We start from the raw sequence: 17,432 nt of genomic DNA, 5'->3' as shown, positions 1-17,432 counted from the left end.
TTAGAAAATATTTTTAGAAATTTTTTATAAGGAATAAAAAATAATTAAATTTTTAATGAATTTTTATATTTTTTTTATAGAAGTGATATTTGTATCAAAAAAAATTAAAAATTGTGTCAAAATATTTCTAAAATAATTTATTAACCATTGCTATAAGGATATCTGTTAAATAGTTTCATAAGATATTGTGAAAATTCAGTGTCATGATTCAAAATGTTTATAAAGGTATGCTGTAAATCTCTAACAAATGGACTCAACTAAAGTGCACAACCAAAACACAATAATAAGAGAAAGGAGGAGATATATAGCTTAGCTGTACAGCGGTAGAAAAACTATGTTAATAGTCTAACAGAGGAACCCACAGGATAAAGTATAGCATGGTACTGTATTACAAATTCAGTATTCGTTTGGGTGTTTCCTATCCATAAATGACTGACATCTGTTCCAATAAATGTTCATCACAAGCCGCAAATTATGCCTGGTTGCGTTGGGTGCAAGTTTTTTTGACTACACAGTTTTCCAACTTTAAATATCCTGTTGAATAAAATAAAAAAATAAAAGATGAAAGTTAAAAAGTTGGAATAGTAAAAATATATTGTACACGTTGGTGGCTCTAAATGCAAGCAAGATGATCATAGGACTACCTTAATTTGTAAAAAATTACATTTTAAATTAATTTATTGTGATCACTCTAATAAAAATATTGAACACCTTGACTTGAGAATTACAGAAAATTGGATTCAATAATAATAAGAATAATGCTACATTCACAACATTTTCACAATAATTTTACAATAAATTCAATGTGATAAGAGAATAGAAAGGATTTTAGTTTTTTATTATGAAAGTTTAGTTGGGAGGAAGGAAAAGTGAAATGTAGAAAAATAAATTTAAATTTTCGTTATTTGGTTGAGAAGAAAAATGAGAGATGAAAAATATAATTTGTGTTAATTTATTAAAAATAGGTTGGAGTAGGGGAAAAAATGGTTTGAAGCGTCAATTAAGTCATTTTGACTTAACTACCCATTTTCACTCAAGTTTTCTCCTCAATTGGGAAAGAAAACAATTTGGTAGGTCTACGTGAAAAACACCTAAACCCCACTATTTTCCTCCATGTTTTCCATCGTTAACCAAACAATAGAAAACATGATCACTGAAATTTTCTATTTTCACCGCAACTAAACATATGCTTTAGTCAAATTGACTTCATGTGTTTACCCTCAAGAATTTGTTCAAAGATCTTCCCCCACTAGGCTACAACCTATGGTGATTGAAAAGAGTAGTGAATATCCTTTGAACAATTTAGGGTGGTAAAAATGATAGTAATTTTAAGAGGATCGGTGCTAATACTGACGGAGTCATAAGAGAAGAGGGAGAGGGGGAAAGTGAATGGTATCAATGTATAGAGTGTTGGATAAAACTAAAAGTTTGATGAACCAAAAAATGGGAGTATTTCAGCAACTATGGCATCAAATTTTTAGAGATTCTTTTGTTCGTCCTAAACAAATAGAAGATTATTGGTTGGAAGAAAAATTGTCTTTAATGCTTTTAGAGACTACGGCATTGACAAATGGGTTAGTCTTTAGCTTGTAAAAATGGATAAAAGATACTTTTTCTTGAAGGTGACGCAAAATGTGTCATTGAAAGTTTTTTTAGGTATTCAAAGGCTCCCATAATATCATCTAAAATTGTAAAATAATCATTTGTAACAATAATTCAGAGGCTAATATTTCAAGTGTTAAATGAACGTAATAGAGAAGCATTTTTTTTTTTTTTTTAAAGATAAGACATCTTACTATTAAGAGGGAAAAAAAGTAGTTTTATTTTATAATTTTCTAAAAGAATTTGATAGCTTTTGCTCTTCCAAAATTATCTTAATTTTTCTCATTAACCAAAAAAAAAAAAATTATGTAGCTTTCTTCCGACTTTATGTCATTTCCAAAACTTCAAAGATCTGATTAGATAGAGGTCCAAAACTTTAAGGATCCGATTAGATAGAGGGAGAAGGAGAGGGAGTAGTGGAGAATAGAGTAAAAGCTGGTGGAAAATTGCCCATAACATTGTTCTGTACCAACTGCCATGCTACATGTCTTTCGAAAGTCAAAACTACCGTTTTAAATTCATGTAATTTTAAACTATATGTAGTTTATCATAAGCACACACCACCCTGTCCTTTTACTACCAGCCGTTTAATTTAATGGCACCAAGCTAGACATGCTAGGAAAGCCTAAATGCATGGTGAACTCTACTACATAAATGAAAAGACCTGGCCGGAACAAGTACATCAAGTACCTCCTTCTATCCAAGTTGAATGGAGCTGATATTGCAGAGGATTTTTGGGTTTTTGCTATTCAGAATATTAAATTCTAGAAATCAATGCAAAATCAACTCACTTTGTAATTCTGCTTTTCTATCCATAAATTACTGCGATGATCAATGGAATGTCCAATTATGAACAGTTCATCAGTGTTTGCTTCGTACCTATATATACTTGAGCTTAAGCTTACATTCATAGACCACATAGATAACAAGAATTATCTGGGCATACAGATATACACTTCGTTCCCAGTGCATAAGGGCTGCTCTGTAGCATCTTGGAGAGATGATAGGTATGTAGACTTATCCCAAATTTTTGGAGAGGCTGATTCCTATACTCGAACCCACAACATACCGCACATACAGATATACACTTGGAAGTATAAAATTACAAAATGTGCAATGTGACTATATGTGTATTCATCGTACATACTGACATCTGGGCTACCGCTCCTCTGAGTTGAATTTGTTCCAAGCTTCCTAGAAATTGACAGTGCAACAAAAACATGAGTTTTTTTTTTTTTTTGTGGGGGTTGGGGGGGGGGGGGGGGGGGGTTTGGGGGTGGTTGGGGGCAGAGGCAAGATCGAACCTGCCACAAGAGGGGAAGGGAAATGGTGACAGTAGGCTGAATGCCCATTGGCATATGATTATTAAGCAAGGCTTACTAACCTTATACCACTGCAATGTTTCATTAACAAACGAACAAAGAATGAAAGGAACAGTGCAACTGGAACAGAATATAATCCAGAGGATTTCATATGAGTGAGCTAGGTACAGAAAGAATTGTGATGAAGCAGGGCATGTAAAATGGGTCTGTGACTAGCCAGGGAAAAATTATGATGTCCAGTCACAAAAGGCTACAGAATTACTATTTCACTGTCAAGGTCATCCATCTTAAGAACAGTAAGAGTTGCTCAAATGTTGTTGATAAAATTTAAGGAATCAGGTGGGTAGTGCTTATAGCTAACAAAGAAGGAATAGTAGTGATTTGTACCCCAAAGTGCATCGGAGACAATATAATGATAGAAGGTCAACAGAGAGGGAGTGGAGGAGCAGGGGAAGGGGAGTATCAAATGCATGGACTTTTTCTCAGTGCTGCCTCACCAATATCAGGAGAACAGTAGAGGCTATTTGCTTCTAATGCAAGCAAAAAAACATTCATTAAAGATATTACTCACATACAAGAATGAATCTCATCACTTCTTCAACATAAATAGGAGTAGAAATATAACAATAACTTAAAAATTGTGAAGAAGACGGCAGGCCCAGAACATACCTTTAGCAGATCAAAGACCTTTTCACATATGTACTTCTGCTGAATACTTGCACCCCGCTGTTGTAATTTATCAGGATGAACGCAAAGAGTGGCTTTCCTGTAAGCTTTCTTTACAGCAGCAGAAGTTATGACGTCTGTTAAAGGTATTGGCTGCCAACCACTGTCAGGCCCAAGGATCTGTCAATGAAAAGAAATTGGTTATGGTAACTACTACTAGAGCTTGAGTTTAGAAAAATGGAGGAGAGAAGGTTCAGCATTTGTTTATTCATTTGCTAGCCAAATCCAAACATTTCGATCCTTTATTTCTAACTATGTAGATCATATTGTGCACAATGCATGCATGAGGATGACTAAAAAAATGGTTCTGCAGTCAATGTCAGATTCTTAATAGTACCAAGTCCCTTTTACTTTTTATGAAACTCTTAAGGACTGTGCTATGAATGTGTACATTTACATACATCTCCAAGAAAGTTACCACAATTACCCATGGACAGGCATAAAAAGACACATCAAAGTTGAGCTTCTTGAAGTGGTTGTGGCAGACTACCAAGTACTAACAATTTAAATTGAAGGAAATCAAGGTTTAAAATGCCGTTTACATTGGTTGGAACTCAAGCAAAACACAAACTAAATAACCATTAAAAGGAAAGCAACCAACACAAACTAGTTCAATGTTCAGATAATCAGAAGCAACCAATCATTCAATCCATTCTCAATTCTCTGAAGCTCAATACTGGGGCACAGGCGTATGCAATCATAAAAACATAATGCACCTTCACGTACCATCCTCTAATCACATTCAACACAAAAGAAAATAGGCATACACCACAGGTAGAAAAACAACACATACATATTGCAATGTTGAAAGCAATGCACGCAGATTCCCTTCTTTCCCACTTGACCATCTCCTGACATCAGCATCCAAAGTTTCTGCTAATCTCTGGAAAAAAATATTTGATCCAAAACAATCAATCAAGAATACAAAGTATGCAATTCCAGAATCTTCTTCGGGGTTTAAAAAGATTCTTACATTTCTCTCAGCTTGCTCTCTTTGAGCAAGGAGATCACGCATATTTTTCTCTGCAAGAGCTTTTGCCTGAAACAATGCCAGAAAACTTGGGTTATCTTTGTTCAACATTAAATAAAAATTCACATGTCATGCAAAAGGATGAAAATCGTACTGCGCGTTCAGTAGTACGCTGATGCCTCTCTAATCTAGCTTTACACCTCTGAGCTGATTCACCTTCAACTCCTTCAGGTCTCTCAGTATAATAGGCAGCTTTAGTAGAAAAGACATTAAGTTTAGAAGCGTCCAGGAGAAGGCAGTTGAAAATTGAAATAAATTGAAAAGTCAAAGAAAACATTTTACAGTTGAAAAAAAAGCTAAAGCAGGTACATTGAGGATCACATACCTCCATAAACTGAAGAACTCTGTTTCATTTCACTGCTTCTGAAAGAAGCCAAATATTTATCAGAAACAGATCTGTCCACTCGTTCTCTTGTCTCAAAAGAAGCCTTATCAGCCATTGCTTTTCCCACAGCACGCTCTCTAGCCTCTGCAGTTGCTCTCTCCACTGCAGCACGTTCTACTCTGATCCTTGCTTCCATAGATGCCTTCTCCACAAAAGACTTCTCCCGAGCCTCAGCACACGCCTTCTCTAGTCTTTCACGAGCCTCTGCCATTGCTCTCTCCACAGCAGCCCTATCTGCCCTCTCACGGGCTTCACTATATGCCCTTTCACGAGCTTCAAGTGTTGCCCTGTCAATAGCCATTCTATCTTTTTCTCTTTCCCTCTCCCTCTCCCTCTCTTCTTCTATCTTTCTAATGCGTTCCATCTCCAGCTCTCTTTCTCTCTTCATCCTTTCAGTTTCTTTGTCTTCTGATGTTAAGGACTCATTAAGATTCTTCTCTTTTCTTTCTGTAGTCTGGCTTGCATTAACACGCACAGCTGGTTTTTGGATGTTTCCTTTTATTTCTACCATAGCTGGCCGAGCTGCTTCCATTTTCCTTTCATTTTCAATCCCATCTTTCATCACATGAGTTGACATGACTGCATCTTTGCTTTCTTCCTGGTTTAAAACAGCCCGGGTCTGCTTTGTATTATTTCCTCTCTCTCCCAATTCATGAGCAAATTTCCTCTCTTTATTTATAGGATCAGAGTCCAGTTGGGAGAGACTCTTACTTTTAAAGATGTGTGTCTGTCTAACACCAACACCAGGTTCACCTGCCTTCTTCACACCATCATCCAAATGGGGTGACTTTTTAGCGTCTTCTGTTCTAAATTGGTTCGATTTTTCACCAACCAGTACATTTGCAGTTTCAACCACTTCTGAATCCTTTTCTTTATTTTTGAGTTCAGACTTTTTCTTTCCATTTTCCTCTTGAGCAAGGGCCTCTTGAGTTTCTTCCAGCTTTCCACTGTGTTTATCATTTGTGCAGGCTAACTTAGGTGCTTGAAGGTTGTCATTATCCTCCAGCTTCTGTGCCCCATCAGATACCCCAAAATCCTCCCCATCCATGTGCATGCAGATTCCTTTAGCCAATTTTTGTGCCTTCCTGTAGTCATCCCCTTCGGATTGCTCATGCACTATGTTTAGTCCCTTCAATTCTTCCTTCCCACCAGCATCTTTGAGCCTCTTCCCAGTCTCTTCACAAGTGCTAGCCTCTTTTGGTTCCTTCTTACTTTCTTCCTGCTCAAATCCTTTTCTGGATCTCCCATCATGTTCTCTTCTTTCCTGAGCCCCATTCAGTTTGTAACTGTTAACTACTTGCTCAGAAGCTCCATATAGACTCTTCTCATCTTTTTTTTCACAAGCATCTGTGAATATCTTTTCATTTTCCTCTATTTCACAAGCCTCTTGTTTCTTTTCACTTTCTTCCTGCTCAAGACCCTCATCTAGTCTCTTCTCATTTTCTTCTCCTTTGTGTAATTCTTTTTGTTTCTTCTCATCCTCTTCCCTCTCAAGAGCCTCTTTCAGTCTCTTCTCATGCTCTTCCTGCTCAAGAACCTTTTGTAGTCGCTTCTTTCTCTCTTCTTCTTTGTGTAATTCTTTTTGTTTCTTCTCATCCTCTTCCCTCTCAAGAGCCTCTTTCAGTCTCTTCTCATGCTCTTCCTGCTCAAGAACCTTTTGTAGTCGCTTCTTTCTCTCTTCCTGCTCAAGAGCCTCTTTTAATCGTTTTTCATCTTCTTGTCTTATGCATGCCTCTTTCTGTTTTTTCTCAATTTCATCCCGCTCAATAACCTCCTTTAATCTCTTTTCACTTTCTTTCTGCTCATGAGCTTCCTTCAGTATTTTCGCATGTTTTGATCGTTCAGGAGCCTCCTTAAGCCCTTCCTCAATTTCTTCCCACCCAAAAGCCTCACTTCTTATCTTTTCATTGTCTTCCCTTTCACAAGACTCCTTGAGTCTTTTCTCACTTTCCCTTCGTTTTTTATGCTCTTTCAGTTGCTGCTCATTATTCTCCTTGTGCTTCATAGCCTGCTCAGCTTCAAATGCATATTCTTTCTGCTGGACCTCAACCAGGTTGTTGCAGTTTTCTAATATATCAACTCCAGTTGATTTCTTCTCAGATTCTAAAGGCTTCTGGGCTATTCTTACTTTCTTCACATTCTCTACCTGCTCAGAAACTTCTTGAGCCACTTTTTCCTTCTTCACGTGTCCTTTCTGTCTGTGCACCTCTTTAGCAGCTTTTGATCTCCCTTTGTTTTCCTCCCCTTCACAAGCCTGATGTGCTACTTTAGATTTCTTCTCATACTCCAGCTCATTATTTGCTCTGGCTGATTTCACCTTCCTAACATCTTCTTCTTGTTGCTCAGATACTCCCATGACTGCCATTTTATCCTTCTGCCCACGCTCATGGATTTTTGAATTATGCACTGAAGTTTGAACATGGTTTGTCTCAAGAGCCTTATCAGAAGTATCTGTTCTTACCAATTCAAAAAATTGTGATTCTTCTTTCCATTCACTACCTCCATCAATTTTATCAGACCCCAGGGATGACAAGGATTCCTTGCCATGCTTTTTCTCTGTTGATTTTTTAGCCACTTTTTGAAGCTTTCCTCCTGTTGAAACTGAAACTTCCTGGGCTGTCTTTATAACCTTTTGCCTTTCCTCTCTGACAGAAAATTCTATTCCATTGTCTTCTATGTTACAACTGCTCTGCAGACCCTCACCTCTCAAACTGTTGCACTCATCAACAATCTTACTCACCTTCTCTACCTTATCTATATTATGATTCTTTGAACCCATTTTTGCACTGCCTTGAAAGCCCTCCTTCTTCCTATCCATAAATTCTTTTGCACTTCTGAGTTTTGCTTTAGCTTTCACCATTGCTTCCTTCATAGCAGCAGCAGATGCCGCTGCAGATGAACTCGCATCTACCTCTACATCAAAGAAAGGCGGTGAACTATCACCTGCACTCCCTTCAGAAGCAACAGAATTACCATTTGTCGTCGATCGACTGGAACCTTCATTCCTGACATCTGCTGCAGGCGGTGGTCGAGAGGGTGGTGGCAAATGGGAAGGCTCAGTTCTAAGGCTGATATCAGAGACAGTTACAAAACCATTAGGAAGAGAACCACTTCTTCTATATACTTTCTCAGGTTTAAGATTACATCCAAATTCCTGTCCGTCAGCAATACCATTAAGGGGCTGTGATATGGTTTTCTTCAGATGTTTTCCCTTCATTCCCACACTAAAGTCCATGTTAAGATTGTCATCATCAGTCACCTGCAGGAATGGAATATCATCTTCTGTCTTTTGCAAGGGAGTGTCTTCATCAAATACAAAACTGAATCCAGGAACACCATGTAGCTCAGGTATTTGTGTTGTCCCACGGTACAAATCTTCGTTGCTTGTCAAAGTAGCCTTATGATATGACATGTTGAACTCCACATTACCATCAAGTGACTGGTAACAATCCCCGTCTGAGAAGCAATGATTCTTTTCAAAATGATCAGACTCTTCTGAAGGAGATACACTTCCTGCTGGAGTCCTATAAATGTGGAAACAGGACAAATATATGCCACCATTAAATTCTAGTCCTGCTAGACTGAACTCAATCATGCATGCTTTTTTTCCCCATACTTGTTGCAGAAAAGAAGGAAATAATAGAAGAATTAAGAAATGCAGAGCAATCAAAAAACCTACATGGCACTGATAATATTAAGTTGCAACACAAACTTCTAACATAATTAAGCATTCTCACAAACCAAAGAAATTGCACATGCCTCATGCATACAAATGCTTAGGTATGCATCTTTAAAATTAATTATGGAAATCCAGATGAAAAAAATTTCAAGCACAGCTGAAGCATTGAAGCCAGGTATCAGATACAGACTTCAATTACTTCAGTAGCTAAGTTTACCATGCTCTAAATTCCCCTTTGATTTCGATTTAAACAAAATACTCAATTCAACCAAAACCCCATTTTTGAGAAAGGTTTTAATTTTCCTTTTTTTTACTAAACAGTCAATTGCCCAAGTCCCCAAAATTTCTTTACCCAGAATCACTCACATTATCATGGTACATTTTATAAATAGGAAAGCCAAAAATTCACACATATTCAAAGCTCACACAAAACCACCAGATCAAATATTACCCAATAAACTAACCCATATGTACCTTAATCTACAAGGTTGGTCTCTCACTTTTTCATAGAAAAAAAAAAGTAAAAAACACACAAACCCAAACGCACAGCTTAATTTAAGCCATCTCAAATACTCAAAAAAAAACTACAAATTAACCGCTATAAAAAAACAGAAACCAAACAAGCCCAACAAAAAAATTTAACATTTTTTTGAAGTATTGCATTTCAAAATTCAAATTTCACAAAACAAAAGTAACAAAAAGCTAAGAACTTTAAACATTGATCATACCAAGCTTCTTCATCTTCTTCAGAAGAATGGAAATCCCGACCGTTGGACAAGTCAAAAAGCAAGTCCTCATAGGAGACAGCGAAATCTAGTCCACCGCCACCTCCGCCACCACCGAAGACCTCGGAGTAATCGAAGCCGGAGCTCCGTACATCGAAGAAGACCTCGGAGCCTTCCTCGTCGACCGCCGGGAGATCCAGGACCGGAATGGAGGTGGCGCGTGAGGCGTGGAAGCTCTCGAATATCTCGCTGTAGTCCTCGGCGCGTGGCGAAAGTGTAGGAGCCACTCCAAACCTCGGCGGTCCGCCGTAAACGTCGTCGTACAAGCCTCCGCCTCCGCCATTGTTGTAAGGCTTCTTGGCGGCGAGTGTGCCGCCGGACCTGTTTGGTTGGCGAGAATGTGTGAGGTTTTCCATTCCAAAATGGTGAGCTTCTAGGGTTTCTTTTTAAGCTCACTGTGTTTTTTGTTTTCTTTTTCTTTTTTTACTTTTTGTTCTGTCTCTCTCTCTCTCTCCCTTTGCAGAGAGTGAGTGCAGAGTCAGGAGAACGAAGACGAAAGAGAGAAATGAAAAAGAGACGGTACTAAAAAGTTTCAAATGACCAAAATGGGCTTGTCTTCTTTTACTATTTTTTTTCTTTTAAGTTTTTCATTTTTAAGAATTTTTTTTTTCTTTTAAACTGAGAGTGAAAAATAATAATAATTAACATAAAAATCTAAGATTTTGTCCTTTTATTTAGTAGTTTACAAAAAATATTAGAAATTTTAAAGTTTTTTTATATTAATATATTAAATTTTTATTTTTATTAAATTTTGTTTAATTTAAGTTTTTTAATAACTGGTTGACCATCCTTGAAAAAACAAAAATGGATGGACTTATCACCGCATACCTTTGGTGCGATGGTTACTCCACAAGTATAAGTGTTTGTAGGGTGTGGGGCGTGGGGGTAAGGGTTGGGGTTCAATTCTCCAAAAAGGAGCTTCACACACATATATACTTATATTAGAATAGAGTAAAAATTCTATCTTATATTAAAAAAAATAAATAAAAAATAGATGGACTTATTACTACCTCTTTGGCTCTTTCAACACGAGTGAAACTTGTGTCAATGGTCAATTCCACTAGACACTCTAGAATTCAGACATGTATTTGCATCTTAATGTGTCCAGTGAAACTGATCACTAGACATAAGTCCAACCCCTTTCGACACAAACATCTTCTTCTAAATTATCACCAAAGTAAGTTGGAATATTACGTTAATATGGCTCGATAAGAATGTAATAAAAATAAATACTACGTTTGAGTTTTTAAATACTATATAGATTTTATAAATTACAAAAATATTACAACACAAAATAGGCTTAAAAATAAATTTAAATATAATCTATCAAGTAAACACAAGTTTAGGTTCAATTCTCTCTGTTAGAACTATTGAATTATAAAAAATGTATGTAAAAGTTTTAAGTACAATTTAGTTAAATATTTGCTATCTTCAGCTCATAATAACTCTCCTTTATGAGCAAATTGAAACAATTTTAAAGTACGCAAATTCCAATGTTACACAGTTGTAGGAGGTGAACCGGTGACAACGCGGGAATGATATTGTTTTTTAGCTGAACGATAACGCGGGAATGAGTTGAGAGGTCGAAGGTGGGATTGGGAATTTTACAGGTTTTGTTATTTAGTGTTTTTTTTAGATACCGATTATTTGGATAAAAATTAAAAATTTATTATTGAAAATAATAATAAAAAATTATGAATTACTGTATACTGCAGTAATTACTACTAATAAAATTATTTTTCTACTTCCACCCATAATAATATGTAACAATTTACCATATAAAATTTATTATAAAAATATTTTAAACATGATCTGAACAAATCATTTCTTTAATTATATTATATGTATTATGTAGTCCTATGTACCAACCAAACAGTGCCAAAATTGGGTACTAGATGTGAACTTGGTTCCCCCATAGAAAGAGAGTTGTGAGGCCTTGTTGAACATAAAGACAAAGCTTCAGCTGCGGTACTCTGCCACAGCACTTGTTTGGAAGCATTTGTGTGTGTGGGGTGCAAGTTAAAGCTTCAAAGCAGCAAAATGTCCAAACTAGACTAAAAAGTATCCACACCCACACCCATATATTATTTTTGTTGATTCATAAATGCTTCTTCTCTATTTTTTTTTAATTTTAATAATAAAGATAGGGGATGTTAGGATGTTATTTTCTAAGCTGATACAGATACTTGATATGTGTCTAAAGTCACTGTTCCAAATTGGAATGAATGTTTTTCTAAGAAATCATGCGGTTAAGAAAGTGTTAAAGATGTGGTTCACATAGCATTTTCATTGCAGCCAGCCTAATATGAAATGGCATGCTTTTTATTATTCCTTTTTTTTAATAAGCTAAAGCGTTTATCACAATAATTAAGTATCACCCTTAATTATTATAGCTCTTGAAATGATATCAATAAAAGGGAGAAGAAAAAGTTAGATGCAATGTTCTTAATTGCATAAAATGCTCTGCTTTTTTTTTAGTGCAACTTTGCTAGAGATGCAAATTTTTTTTTTTTTTTTCACAATTTATTGAAGTGGAAAGGATGTAGACAGCTGATAATCTATTTTCACACTAACTGACCACTAACACCATTTTTATTTCTACCACTCATAACCTACTACTTCAACTAATTGTGAAAAACGTTGTGTCATTTATTCTTTTGCGACATAATATACCCGTTAAAATTGTAGTAATTCAAAATATTAACTTTTCATAGTGATATTACCAATGTTGCTTCCTACAATATATCTATTATGTCTCATGCTTATAATTAAGTTACTAGATTGTGCTGTATCCCAATTCAAAATAAACTCATTGGGTGTTTTTTTGCCCCCTTTTTTAATGGATTGTGATTGTAAAAAATTGCAAAATGGGGTTGTCTTTCCTTAACAGTCAAATTTTTGCCTCAGAATTGTGTTTCTTTATTTTGAGAAGATGTCTGGCATTATTGCAAGAGATAGCATGACATGTAAGTAACATTATCCAGCTCAAACAATAAACCCTTTAACCATTTTGGGAATAAATATTTAGTGGAAAATGATGAAAGAAAATTTTACTGATTACCTTATCCACATCTTTCAAATACAATACCCAAAGAATCAAAGATTATTAGGCACAAACAACTTGACGCCAACCACAAAATTAGGTGTAAGCATATTGGAAAATAATAAAATGCAGTGGTATAAAAAGTGGGTAGATGAAGGAATTTATAACGTGGACAACATGCAGACGAAGAGGATGGCCACACAGAGATTTAAGAAGGATTTGATAGCGACCCAAGATTGTGGAATTTTAAGTAGAAGCCTAACTGTCCTCAAATGGTGGCAGTTGGGATCGAAGTGTAGGCAGAGAGCAATTATTCAAATTAGTTGCATCAACTTGACTTGAAGTTGAAGCTGATCATGAAACGTATTCTCTGTCCCTAGTATAAATATTTTAACCTCGGACTTGGCCTACAAGTGAAGATAAACAGAGAAAGTAAAATTATAATAAAGAATGAAGGAGAGAAAAGAAGTAAAATTTGAGTAATCTTACGAATCCGTAGGTTTCAGTTAACTCAATCGATAAAATTTATTGTTATCAAATAAAATACATGTAATTCAATTCTTGTTTATACCAAAAAACCAATTGATATCTTGACCTATTGATAATAAACAATTATCATCAAACGGATACCGTTATTTCTGTGTGCACATTTTACAACCTTATGAATTCAATGAGATTATTTTTGTAATTTTACTTATGTGGTTTTTTTTTTTTTTGGTTGAGAATCTTTATTTATATGTTTTGGTAAATATATTTTTGCTAGTTTATTTGTTAAAAAATGAAATTAAAGGTAAATTTTAAATAAATAACAAAATTTGTTGATCAAACACATAGGACATATATGTATATGTAAAAATATAGTTTTACTATATATAATAAATTTCACATTAAGGTAAAATTAATACCATCCAAATGAAGCATACTCTCTTCCAACATATATATATATATATATATATATTTTTTTTAGAGAGTTTCAACTTATGGCGTCCACTCCTGATGATAGCTCTTTATCATCAATGGTGTAGGCGGGAATTGAACCCCAAATCTCTTATTTAACCATCTGAGATTTACCAGTTGAACTAACTGGAACTCACTCTTCCAACACACACACACACACATATATATATATATATATATATTAGAAACAATATATTAAAACATTTCTCTCTCAAAAAGTGCAAAGTAGTGTAAAGGATAAAACCGGATTCTTGGTATCCGAATGTAATTTAGCAAAACAATGACAGTATCTTCTTTTGATTACTTTGGCTTTTGTCCCCGTATACCCCGCCATCACCCCCAATGTACTCCTGTCTTCCACTTTTTCTTTCTTCCAAATATATCCTATTTCTTTTTGTTTTTCAAAGATTCAAAGTAGATTTCAACATTTTTTTTTTTTAAATTTTTTTTCCCCACTTTAAAAGTTCTATTAGTTGTGATTTGAATTGATCATATCAAACAAAAGTAAGTTTCAAATCAAATGCCTGCTTTTCTTTTCTTTTTTCTTTTTTGATATGATCCTCTTTCTAGTAGTTAGCCATTCACAATGCTTCATATGTGTTTTGTATTAGTTACTTCTTTTTTCTTTCTTTTTATACAGTAGTTGGTAGTTATTGTATAACTTTTTGAGTATAATTATATTTTTATTGATTTTTTAAAAACCAATAATAAAAAATTATGAACAAAAATGGGTAGGGGTGACTTGGCATTTTCCATTTGGACATGATTATAGTGGCACCATATTTGCTAAGCCCAAATTTGCAAAAATAAAAGATCCAGATGAGCCATAGCAATTCCATCGAGAACATAAGTAAGCATAAAAAAAAAATTAATATAAACACGTACATATAATTCCATTGCAATGCATGGGATGGGTTCTTCTGTAAATTTACCATTAAAAAATAAAATAAAATAAAAAGGTTGAGTTTTGGAAAATCCTTGCTGGGTAGGCCCTTCCGTAAGCCTCATGGCTCATAACAATTTTGGCAATTAGCAAAAAAGATGAGGCTCTTATATTACACGGGGGCCATAGTGTTGGCCACTTTATATATAGTTTATAATTTATATTAGCAACATCTTGTAGAAGCTTGAAAAGTCATCATTCCTACATATAATAATCGATTTGTTTGTCTAACATGTAAAAAATACTAATGAATAGACATTACATAATTTAGTTTTTTGTACAATGAACAAGACAGATCACATGCATGTAAGTATCCTTGCAACTTCTGGGTCTACTCTGATTACTCATGTTATCAAGTGCTCCAAGTGTTGGTCAACATGATAATTGATCAAACATGTGGGTCATTTTCTTCACTCAGGTCATTTTCTCGATAGTGATATAGCATAGGATTGGTGCTCTCTGAAATGTTAATTGCCAATCATATTATAAATTTTGGTTGGTATGCATAGTGGGGGGCACATAATTGGATACACTATTTGTATATACTATTTGTTATATATTAGTACTGTAAAGGTCAAAGAATTGCTTAATCAAAGAACAAAAATTATTACAGTACCTATTCCTGGAATCACTGTAACTGAGTGGGATAGAGCATATTCTGAGTTTCTGACTGAGGAGGCTTCGAAATCATATGGGCTATTAAAAGGGTGTCTCATTTTTATTTTTATTTTTATGAAATGGCACTGAATCTTCATGGGGACCATTCGTTCATCCAGTTTAAAATATAAAAAGTGTAGTGTTATAATTTGTGACACAACTCGCCCATGTGTCGAGTTGTGATTAATAGAGGAGTAATGATGGCTCCATGTGAGGACATCCATCTACCAATTACAACTCGCCACATAGACGAGTTGTGGCACAAATTGTGGCACCAGAACTCCTCTTTAAAATATATGTAAGTCCATGCAATTTTATCAATAGTTAAGTACAAATGTACAGTCAGTTTGAAATCAAGCCACTTGAGATTGATGCCATTAGTTCAAACATATTCCTCCTCTCTGAGACCATAGCTTATTATAAAAGAAAGTATAGCAATAGCCTACCAGAATTTTTATTTTTGTTAAGTACTGGGCCAAATTTAATTATAACAAAATATTTGAAAAACATATTTTCTGCACTTTATTCTGTTTGTTTCGGCACTCTTTTACTTTTTTCTTTCCCTATTAGATCCATGTGTTTTTTAATTAGATTTTTTGTTAAAAATATATTTACTTGTTTGTTGAAAATTATATAAAGTACAATTGCACATGAAAAAAATATACATATACGAATAAGGTATAAAACTAGAATAAGAAAATCTAATCCAAACTCTTGCTTATGTATAGTTTTTATTTTTTAAACCCTATTTATTTATTCTAAGTAAAACTATACTTCTTTCTCTAAAATTTAAAAAAAAAAAAAAAAAAAAAAAAAAAAAAAGAAGAAGGTAAAACTATACTTTTATCAACTTTTAACAAATAAGTTAACAATAAGTCTAAAGGCACACCAAAATTGACAACAGATTTCATACCTAAATGACCTGATAAGTTGTTAATGGTGGATAATAAAGTAATGTCAATAGTGGACCTATATGATAATCAATAATAACTTTCTAACTTAGTATTTGTAAAATTTGTTATCATAATTATTGTCTGTACCGGTAAGTTAATAAGTTTTCAACAGAAACTAATTCAAAGACAGCTTCTTTTTTCATACTCTCCAGATGATTCTCATTTACACTTCATTCTCATATCATTGCCTTTCAGTCTCTTATGTACCTGTCTTTTCTTCACCATCTTTTTCTTTCAATAATTTTGAAACTAGTCCTCTTGTCTTGTAAGTCCGATGATGATGATGATGGTGATGGTGATGGTGATGAATAATAAACAATAAGTAAAATAATAGCAAAACCAACCTAAAAGTGCCATTTATTGGCCAAACTCACACTTCGCATTCTCTTAGGTTACTTGCATGCTAGATTTGTTTTGTGACGTGTGTAGACAAGTGTATTAGGCTGGACTCGTCCTATTCCTTAAACTAACTCCATATTCATTTCGTGCCGACAGTTTAAGTTACTATGTTATTGATAATAGGTCATTATTAACTTAACTGTGATGTTTGAATCATTCGTAAGGTCATCAATGATTGCTTTATAAACAAAATCGCAGGCTTGGTTGGGGTTAATTGCTAGCCTATAATAGCTCTCTACCTCAACCAATTAAGAACTTCGGACACACAAACTGGAACAAAAAGTAAAAGCTGGAATTGGGCAGGATAGAACCTCCATCACAAAAACCCACATGAATCAATTATGTTATCTCTTCTCTTCTTTGTTCAATGCAGCCTATTGGGATTGAATGATCGAAATCTTGCCTTTTCACCCAGCAAACTCATTTATGATGCATAAAACAGAAACTATTTTATTTGTCTCAATTTATTATATCTGCAGTATTTTCATAGTTCTTATCTCAGTTGAGGGCAAGTCAAAGCAACCAACAGATTTTGTTACTTGTTATGCTTTAAAAAGATAATTGGAAAAAGGGAGAGCAGGTTTGAATGATTGGGCTGCACCACTTGCAAGGTTTTTTTTTTTTTTTTGGTTAATGGATTTCTTTGGAGAAACATGCCTAGAAGGCTGTATTGATGACTAAAAATCAAGGAACGAAGAACTACAGAAAAAACATCAGGTGGAACATCTACTAACCAAACCTGATAATCAGCTATGGACAGCTTTTCTTGCTAAAACGTGAGCTGTGGCACAACCGCTACATTTAGCGTGGTTGAGAGCAAAAAATCTAAAGCCAGATAAGAGAAATTTGCAATCGGTGATCATCACCTCACCAAAATGAGCAAAACTTAACTCCATCAATAAGTGATCGATGATGATTTGAGCATCACCTTCAATAATTACGTTATCAAGA

At 34.7% G+C, this 17,432-nt stretch overlaps 1 protein-coding gene across 2 annotated transcripts; it reads right to left on the bottom strand.

Moving 5' to 3' along the window:
* Nucleotides 1-2,379: 2,379 nt before the first annotated feature.
* On the bottom strand, nt 2,380-10,036 carry LOC115993718 (auxilin-like protein 1). 2 transcript variants are annotated; one of them, XM_031117674.1, is made up of 8 exons: nt 9,473-10,036; nt 6,708-8,589; nt 5,006-6,590; nt 4,775-4,872; nt 4,624-4,689; nt 4,444-4,533; nt 3,594-3,770; nt 2,380-2,796 (listed from the first exon to the last, which is right to left on the bottom strand). In XM_031117674.1, exons 1-8 carry the CDS (start codon nt 9,883-9,885, stop codon nt 2,761-2,763), a joined length of 4,347 nt encoding a protein of 1,448 aa, XP_030973534.1. In that variant the 5' UTR covers nt 9,886-10,036; the 3' UTR covers nt 2,380-2,760. The 2 variants fall into 2 exon arrangements, with proteins under 2 accessions (XP_030973534.1, XP_030973533.1); XM_031117673.1 differs by having other exon boundaries at nt 5,006-8,589; nt 9,473-10,035.
* Between the last annotated feature and the right edge of the window lie 7,396 nt (nt 10,037-17,432).

The sequence above is a fragment of the Quercus lobata genome, chromosome 6 (genome assembly GCF_001633185.2).
Source record: "Quercus lobata isolate SW786 chromosome 6, ValleyOak3.0 Primary Assembly, whole genome shotgun sequence".
NCBI lineage: Eukaryota > Viridiplantae > Streptophyta > Magnoliopsida > Fagales > Fagaceae > Quercus > Quercus lobata.
This window is presented reverse-complemented; position numbering and strand designations above follow the sequence as displayed.